We start from the raw sequence: 9,775 nt of genomic DNA on the forward strand, positions 1-9,775 counted from the left end.
AAGTACAAAATAAAGTAAAAGGGGATGTAGTAAAAAATATTAAAATGTAATTTAAAAAAAAGATAGAAGGGCTGTAAAACAAAAAAATATAAGAGTGTGCAGAGCTACTCCCACTGGCTCCCGCGTGAATTGCGCCATCTTGTAATATATCTGTGCAAAGGGAAGAATGAATGGGGCCACAGAGAGAGATTTTGAGTGAAAATCTCCTTCCATCAGCAAGGGCAGCTGGGTCTTTCACACACAGCCATGGCAACAGAGTGGCTTTGTGAAATGCATTTCAAGGTCCTGCGTATGCGTTTAAGCCCTACCCTAAATTCAGTCATTTTTTTTGTCCAACAAATGCGTCTTATATGCGAGTAAATACAGTATACATGTACATTTACACACATATAAGTTTGATGAAATTGATGAGAGCATTAACTACCTGCAGGACTCACATCAACACAGTCAACAGAAACACTGGAAGATGGCAGGAAAAAGATTCCTCTTTTTCCCCGTACATTAGTGGACATGATTGATTCACCATACTGAAAGAAACAAAACACAAATAATTTGCAAATGAGACATTAATAGATGGGGAATTTAAAAACAATTCATTTTTCAAGAAATACTTGCCTGATATTTGTGGAGCACTGTAGGGATGTATTTGTTCATATTCTCCTGAGAGCTGAAAAAAAAACTATTAAACTGTTTGAAGAGCGAGTCAAAGTTTCCAGCCAGCGGAAGAGTAGGGGCAGAGAAATAAAATCCATCAAAACCTAAGACAAAAAATGAACAATAAGAGTAGAGTCGTAAATGAAGCAAATGATATCAGATATACAGTATTTACTCGCATATTAGGCCGTTTTTGTAGGACAAAAAATGACGACTGAATCAAGGGTACGGCTTATAATGCGCATAAAAACACGACTTGCAAAAAAACTTGAATTTTACGGCGCCATGACACGATGACATCACGACAAAATGGCGCCCATGTGTGCGCCGTGACGCAAGTTAATGCCGATACGGTCATTTATTTCAAAATAGAGAAATGATAAACAGATACAACGCTAAACAAGATTTATTTTGACGTCTATGAATGAAATTCAGGAAAAAAAACGTATCTTACATAAAACACAAAACGTTCCTGTCATTGCTCACTCGAGGCGCGGCCATTTCAGTGATGTCGGGCCAAGGCATTCTTAGCGAGGTTCGGGCACGGTCATTTTAGAGAGGTCGGGTCGCAGTTATCTTAGTGAGGTCGGGTCGCAGTCTTCTTAGTGAGGTCGGGGCAAGGCATTTTTAGCGAGGCTCGGGCACGGCCATTTTAGGGAGGTCGGGTCTTTGAATCGTTCATCTGGTGTCTTATTCAGATGCTTGCTTTGATTTCAAGTCCATGTAGATTCCGCAGGCTTTTTCGCAGATTACTGATTCAGTCACACTTTCTCCAGTAAAAAAAAAATGCAACCTATACGGCCTGTAGATATCTTTACGCGAGGGATATACGGCGAGAAAGACAAAGCGATACTGTTCTCATAAGCAGCCTCTCGCATACTTGGCCACCTGGACGGCCGCATTGCGAACCATCTGGTATGGTCGAATCTCAAATTTGTCTCATATTTCCAATTTATCGTATATTGGGATACTCCTATGTCAAGGTATTCCTGTATACTGATTTTGTATGAAATACTGTACAAACATACTGGATAGATAATTTCTAAAACACAATAGGGACTTACGTGAAAATGATTGAATGCAGAACTGGCGATGATGGGAATCCTGATGGACAAAGGCCTGCAGCTCTGAGTATCCCTCTACATTAAACTGCAAAGCGTATGAGGCAGTTGCATGTTTGCACAACTGTTTGTTTCCACTGAAAAAAATAAACAAACAAAAATTGCAAACATTTTCCAATGTCTATCCTGGTATTGGATAGTGCCATACGATGTCACCATGTATACACTGTTGACAAAAATTGGCAGGAAATCTATTAAACCTCTCTTAATAATTTGTGGTTGGTCAAGCAGATGAGGGCATTGTTAATCACTTTCAATTGAATTGGTGTTCATGGAATTAAGGTTGTCTACTATCGCTGCAACAATTAGAAAACCCTCAAAACAGGACTAGATTTACATGTTTATAATGGAGAAAATGCAAAGAATGATGTAGGAGTTATATTGGAAAACAGTAGTTTAGACCTTGTTCGAGAGCTAAATACAATGTTAGATGGAGTGATGAGTTTGAAGCTGAGGATTGAGGGTGTCATCGTGAACATTATTAGTGGGTATGCTCCTAAGGTAATGTGTGAGTTACAGGAGAAGTTCTGGTGTGTATTTTATGACGTATTTCACAACAAGTCAGAAAGTAGTGGTTGGCGGTGACATGTTCATATTGGTGAAGGAAATAAAGGAAATGCAACAGTGATAGGCAATTCAGGGCATTCAGAACATGAACCGAGATTAGAACTTTATTTCATCCCGTATTCGAGAAATGTCTTGGTTGCAGTAGCAAGACAGACACAAGACATGTAGACCTAGGTAAGAAACTGGAGCCACACAAGAACTCCACAAGGTGGGGACCTTCAGCAGACTGACACTGAGGTTACCACACAGTCCCTCAGTAGTCTGGAGGTTTTAAGATTATTTTCCTTGCCTAGATCCTCCAAAACTGTCCTATCACCTAATCGGCAGCAGTGGAAAGGCCAGTGGGGGGCTTCTAAGCACACAAGCGACGAAGCAAGCACCGGCAGATCCTACATCTGACCGGGGAGAGAATGCTCTGTCTGGAGCGTTGCCTCTTGTTGAACAACAAAGCAAAAAGTACAAATTACAAAGCAAAGTAAAGCACAAAACGAGCAAGAGCGGCGCCATCTTGGTTGCAGTAGCAAAAATTCATAAATACGTACACCCATACACACTATGGGAAAAGTTTGAAAAAGAGTGTGACATGCCGGTGAAATAGAGGTTTTTCTCAGCCTGAGAAGGCTGGTCAGATGGCAAGCACCTTGCCTGGGATTCATACCGATGTCACATTAGCGATGCCACCAAGATGCTATTGAAGAAGCTCCATATTGAAGTGGCCGTGATCCAGGAAACTGGATGTTTGGCTTTGAGAGTAAATCTGCAAACAAATCAATTTTTTCTCCTCCTTCTGCCATTGCAGGTTGACAAAAATGCTATTAAATCAACACAACAATATACTTGTTTGTGCAGCTCACTCCAGATACAGTTTGGTAGCTCTGGCTATCCCACTCTATCACTAGCCAATCATAGTTGGTGAAAGCGATGATGTATCCCTACGCCTGCACGATGGCATTGGTGTCGCCAACTCGAGATCTGATTGGTTAAAGCAACAGTTTCAACCATTATAGCTGAAATGTGATTGGTTTGATGCTTAATTATGAAAACACATGGAAGCAGCACAACCAGGGGAAAAGCAATGTAAGAAAGCTGACAGACAATTTGGAATGATTTAATACGTATTTGTAATTATTCTTTACGTATAGTGACTCAGGGGGCCTCAAAGCTTAAAGAATGCAAGATATTTTTTGATCACCTTAACGGCTTTTCCTGCATCTTTTCGAGATCACCTCGACGCACACAGCTACAGGACGAAATCTGCCAGCGGCGTCTGCCTTGTGTGGCACCAACGTGGCAGTGCACATCCAGAGTGGTCAATACAGTATTTGAGAAGAGAGCTGCTCTAAAGGAACTGTTTTATCACATCCTGGAGCATCATGACGAGTACGACAAGTAGTCTGGGCGGTGTGCTGATGGATTTAAAGCACGTCTGGATGATTTAGAATTTAGTTTTTTGCTTCACACAAGGGCATTTTTGAGCATTCAGACATGCTTTTCTTTCAATACTACAGAAGAACAAACTAGATGTACAGTTTTGTCTTGCAAGAGTACAGGAGTTTTGTAACACAGTTTAACGCGAGAGGAGCCGATATGAGGAAATCTACAAGGCCACTGAACGCAATTCGGTTGCTCCAAGCGCACGAAGAGGTCAAGCGCAAGATTCTTGCGAGCACTACCACCAACTCCACGACCAAATTCTGGACAATATTATTTGCCAGATACGGACCGGATTTCAATACCACAAAAGACTGATATTTCTCTCCCCCCTTGACCCGGAGAAGTTTCGGGAATACCAGGAAACTTTCACGCACGCAGCCTTCTCCAGTTTAACACAGAGCCACAGAGCACTTTTTGATCTGCCTCGGCTAAGAAAAGAACTGATTGTAATTTATGTATGCCATGGATGATTTTGCACGAAAATCTACGAATGATCTATTTGACTTCCTTCAGCAGAAAAACCTGCGTGAGAGCATGGGACGGCTGTGCACAGTGTGTTTGGCAGTGACCATCCCTGTGTCCATCCTGGGTACACACTATGTAGTATGGTGTGTTGTTTTGTGTGTGGTTTCTTTAGGGTTAGGGTAGCTTTGGCTCCACCCCTGGCCAACACAACTGTGACTACTTCCCAATCATCCCGCCTCCATTAGATACAACCAAGATGGCGGCGTTCAAGCGGGAGCCTGTGGCAGTAGCTCTGTCAGACTCTTATGTTTATCATGTTTTACATCCCTTCTATCTTTTTTTAAATGACATTTTAATATTTCCTAATACATTCTTTTTTACTTTACTTTGTACTTTATACTTTAATGTTTTTACAACTTTCCTTGTTCTGTTAGCCTGGCATCTTTCGGCCACTTCTTTTTTGGGGGCGGGGGCAGCCAGCATTGCCTACGCTGTCACACACATGGAACTAGCTGTTACAATACGCAGCAGAAGGAGCAACACCTCGGTACCGCCGGAGGTCTGGAGCTGGAAAAAGTGCTGGGAGAAGAGGCAACGCTTCTGACCAACCATTCCATCGTGGGATGGGATGGAAGAGCTGTCGGCCCCTACCAGCAACGGAGTCGAGGTTTTCTGCCCTGCTGCTGTTTTCTTCAGCTTCAGACTACTGAGTAACTGTGTGGATAAGCTTGCAAGAGCGACTCTGCGTATTCTCCACCTTGGTCACAGTCTGCAGCAGTTCCCCATCTCGTGGAAGACTTCCTGTGTGTGGTTCCAGTTTTTGTCCAACTTTAGAAGGTCTTTTTGAGTCCGACTCAGTTACCGCAACCAAAATGGCGCTGTTTAAGCGGCAGCCGGCGGCCACGGTAGCTCTGTCCACTCTTGTTTTTTGTGTTTTTGCTGCTTTTATGTTTTAATGATTTGATGATTACATTTACTTTGATTTGCTTTGTACTTGTGCTTTTGCTTTGCTGTTCTGTGGGGTTCCAGTTTTTGTCCAACTTTACGTCTTTTTGAGTCCGATTCAGTTACCGCAACCAAAATGGCGCTGTTTAAGCGGCAGCCGGCGGCCACGGTAGCTTTGTCCACTCTTGTTCGTTTTGTGTTTTGCAGCTTTTATGTTTTAATGATTTGATGATTCCATTTACTTTGATTTGCTTTGTGCTTTTGCTTTGCTGTCTATTCTGTCTAATCACCCTCTTGCTACTGCCACAATGTAATTTCCCGAATACGGGATGAATAAAGTTATCCAATCCAATCAAGATCCAATTCCTGTCCTTATTTAAACCCTCTTACTTTTCAGTTTCCCCTTGACACCCTTGACTCCCTTGCCTGCCAGAGATTGTAGATGTTGAGGCAGTGGAGTCCTTACTTTCTCTGAGATCGCACTTATTGTCTAGAGTTAAGTAAGTTTTGTTTGCTATTCACTGTTATATTGAGTATTTATGTTGATAAGGTTAATTATTCTGGGCTGCTTAGGGGGCTTGAGATAAGTTTAAACACTCCAGGGTATACATATAGTTTGTTACATTTATTCATGTAATTTATTCCCCCGTCTAGACTTTTATTACATCAGTTTCGACAGTGGCCCCCTTTTGCCTCATTTACTGTATTTTTGTGCCTGTTCATTCGAACACCTGTCGGGGGGGGGGGGGGGGGGGTGTTTTTTTAACCTTTTTTTATTTGAGGGTGCCACTTTAGTATCTTTTGCTTCCCCTATGTTGTTCCGTAGTCCAGGTTTTGGTGGAGTTTGTTGTTAATCAATTATCATATCATATCGTCATTGACTGAATCTTTCTGCTGTAGTAGTTGCGACTCCCTGGTATATCTTACCATCAGGGGGAGTCGTAACAAGCCCTAAATAGAAAAAACTTATGCCAGAAATACAACAGGACAGACTCAACGTTTAGCCTTAGCTTTCGTAACATATCATAATGTAATTCAAATGAATTTGGATTATAATGCAGACACACTCAAAAATAAATTTAATCTAATGTCACACGAAAGTTCATTCAAATTTTGTTTTAAATTTTGATACCTTTCTTCTCCCGGGTTGGCTTCATTCACCCCACCTCTACCCTGACTTTTAGATGAAACCTAGATGTTTGCTTTTGTATTCCCTTCAAAATCTTCCCAAAATGATGCACACAAATGTCCTTACAATCGGATAACGCACGACCACTTGCGAACGAGAAGTAGTATATATGCCATTCGCACTGAATAACGGTAAAAAAAACACTGAAAAAATGCCACGCTATGCCCAGTGCTTGCAGACATTACACGAAGGAGTTGCGAACACAGAGACATTACACGGGGGAGTTGCGGGGAAACAGTGCCCATGATGTTCTTATGAGCACCCTCTCGCGTCCACTGCCTGCTTGTATATCTGAATGTGTCTTATATCTCAAGATAAATATTTGCTCAAAATTTTACTCGCATCTCCGATGAACCTTCATTCTCTCTATTACTTGCAAGACAGCAATTTACAATACAACAATGTGTTGAAAAATCAAAATTATCAATAAGAGCACTCATTTAACCCATCAGCTGCCATTGTCGGCGGAAGACGTCCGATTCATGTTGACTGCTGCGTTATATATCTACTTGATGGAGCTCTAATAATAGAAATAGCATCTGATTTCAGTCAACATGAATTGGGCGTCTACTGCCGTCAATGGCAGCTTATTGACAATGTGTTTAATTACCCCCTTATTCAACGAAAGATAGCGGTCTTTAAATTGAGTGATAAGCGGTATTGCAGGGCTAAGGGGAAATTATTTAGGTCATTTATTTTTACTATAATTTGGACAACACCGGCGAGTCGGATTAAAAATATTAATGGGCCGTCTATGGCCCGCAGGCCGTAGTTTGAAAAACATGTACACACGCCAATACGAGCGAATCCGGGCGCAGGGCGATCGAAAGAATCCGGCGATGAATAGTATGTACATACAATGCAATTACAAAACTCACTCTCTCGTTCATGATTATATTTTGAGAGCGGGAGATTACCTGGTTGATCAATTTCAACAGTAAACTCACTGCCGGGAGCGAACGTGCGAATCCGGCGATGAATAGCATGTACACACACGCTAATAGATATTTAGATATTAATGCTCTGTCTCTCATAATTTGACAGCGAGCGGACCCGGCGACCAAACGTCCTGTCGACGGCCCGTCCATTCTATGAAACGTCCGGGGAGCAAACGTCCGTCGACCGATCGTCCGTCGACCAAACGCCCGTCGACCAAATGCCCGTCGACCAAACGCCCGTCGACCAAATGCCCGTCGACCAAACGTCCGTCGACCAAACGTCCGGTCACGCTCAAATAGAATGTCAGACAAAGTGAAATAGGGTCCAAGATCAGAGCATCATGCCACAATACAAATAAATTCAAGAAGAAATGCAGAAAAAAAGGGATACATATCAGTTTGGAAAAGGTTACAATGTCATTTCAAGGCTTTGGGGCTACAGTGTACCACTGTGAGAGCCATTATCCACGGTACTCAGGCAATTTGCCTAAAGACGTTTAGTTGACGGACGTCTGGTCAAGGGACAGTTCACCGAGGGGGTGTTTGGCCGAATGGAGAGTTAGCCGAATGGATAGTTAGCCGACCGGATTTGTATTTATTCATATAATGCTGTTTTAGGCTGCATTTAAAGCCATTTTAGTGTATTTTGGTGTATTTAAAATTAAAATATTGTTCATATTGGCACACATCACTAGAAGTAATTAAAATATTGTTCTTGTTGGCACACATCACTAGAAGTAGTTAAAATATTGTTCTTATTTGCACACATCACTAGAAGTGTTCAATAGCATTTTCAGATATTGTTCTCTAAGCCCTCTAATCTGTATTTTAGCAAGTCTTCTAGTCTTTAAATACAGCCTAAAATGGCATTAAAACAATAAATACAAATACTGCAGCATAAATAAAAATACTGGTGATTTTAGAGACTATTACCGAGCCCAGGGTGCTTGATTTCCCGGTAAAAAGTGCACTTTTAACCCGGTACTGGACCCAATTGCAGTAAAATTATTTGTCCACCAGGTGGGAGAATTCTGCCGATTCAAAACCAGCCTAGTGTTTATGGGTGTGTATTAAAAGCGGGTCCACTCGGTTCTGGTGGGTCATTTTGCACGGGTAATGTGTCTAAAATGTTCTGGTTCTGTCACGTACTGTTTTGCGATCCTCCACAGGAACATTCGGTGGACTGAGTCTAAAGTTAACTTATCGAAAGGTGTGCGGCTCGTTAGATTTGGTGAGTGAAGCATGATGGAGGCAGTGGAGTGGTCTCGGCCTCCTTTTCTGCCTCAGGACCAGAACGACTTGCTGTAATTGATGCAAGATGTATCCTATCTTTATGAAGCATGCAGCATGCTAAAGATCTCAAGCACAGCAGCAGGTCCACCTCCGAATGGCTAAAGAAAGTCATGGTTTTGGAGTGGCCAAGTCAAAGTACAGATTTAAATCCGATTGAAATGCTGTGGTATGACCTGAAACAGGCTGTTCATGCTAGAAAATGCTATAATATTTCAGAAGTGAAACAATTCTGCACAGAAGAGTGAACCAAAATCCCTCCAAAGCATTGTGGAAGACTCACCACAGGGGACCATTACTTTTTCACAGAAGGCCAGAAAGTGTGTAATTTTTCTGCCTTGGTAATTAAATCATTCAGAATATGCATTTTCTATTTCCTTGGGTTGTCTCTGTGTCATATCGAAAAAACAGAAATCAGAAAGGGGCAAATACTTTTTTCCACGGCACGTGCATCCACCTACATGCCTTCATAAAAGACGTACCTGATCGTACGCAGTGAGCAGCCAGTGAACAGGGCGACTTCATGAACACACGCTCTGTCGCAGCAGCAATTGACGTCACAAAAATCCTTGTTTTCATCGCAGAAACACGCCTTGCCAACTAGACCGTAAAAATGACAGTAAAAACATGCAATGAGTTTTAATAAAGTGTACTTTCCCACCGAAATTACATTAAAATCCCAAGTATTATTAACCTGCATGATCTCAGACATATATACACAATATAAGTGCTTCCAAACCCATTATTATTATTACTTATGATTTCGACATTGCTCGTTCATTGTGACGGGTATTTCTTTCATATGGGCCATGACAGGAAAGAAAAATATATACTGAAGGTTTTTAGTTACCGTCATTCACGGGGGTTGGAAGAAAACCATATGTAGGCAAAGGCTTAGTTTTGTAAAGTTCTTGATTTGAAATGGAAGTCTCAAAGTCACTGGCGTTTGCCAACGCAAACCCTGTACTATGAAAAAACTCGTCGGGTCTTAAATTCCGGTTGCGAATATCTGCCACAAACGAGTGGTAACCCAATCTGTATTCGTCCGAGGTGACTACTGCAAGCAGAAAAAATATTGATATATAGACAAAGCATCGGGCATAACAACACAAAGAAACAGTAACGGCCATTCTTTGTTTGGCCGTTACTATGGTAGATTACATAGACTAGTA

General features: G+C 41.8%; 1 protein-coding gene across 3 annotated transcripts in view; it reads right to left on the reverse strand.

Moving 5' to 3' along the window:
- The window catches only part of tctn1 (tectonic family member 1), an 18,904-nt gene extending 9,129 nt beyond the window's left edge, over positions 1–9,775 (reverse strand). For all 3 annotated transcript variants that reach the window (XR_013328655.1, XM_077732908.1, XM_077732907.1), the window contains exons 1-5: positions 9,454–9,775; positions 9,086–9,203; positions 1,719–1,852; positions 616–758; positions 425–527 (exon numbers count right to left, since the gene is read on the reverse strand). Coding sequence is in view for 2 of the 3 variants with exons in the window: in XM_077732908.1 (XP_077589034.1) it covers positions 425–527; positions 616–758; positions 1,719–1,852; positions 9,086–9,203; positions 9,454–9,733 (778 nt within the window). In the remaining variant the exon portion in view is untranslated. The remainder of the gene's footprint in view (positions 1–424; positions 528–615; positions 759–1,718; positions 1,853–9,085; positions 9,204–9,453) is intronic.

This window comes from Stigmatopora nigra, chromosome 14 (genome assembly GCF_051989575.1).
Source record: "Stigmatopora nigra isolate UIUO_SnigA chromosome 14, RoL_Snig_1.1, whole genome shotgun sequence".
In the NCBI taxonomy this organism is placed as follows: domain Eukaryota; kingdom Metazoa; phylum Chordata; class Actinopteri; order Syngnathiformes; family Syngnathidae; genus Stigmatopora; species Stigmatopora nigra.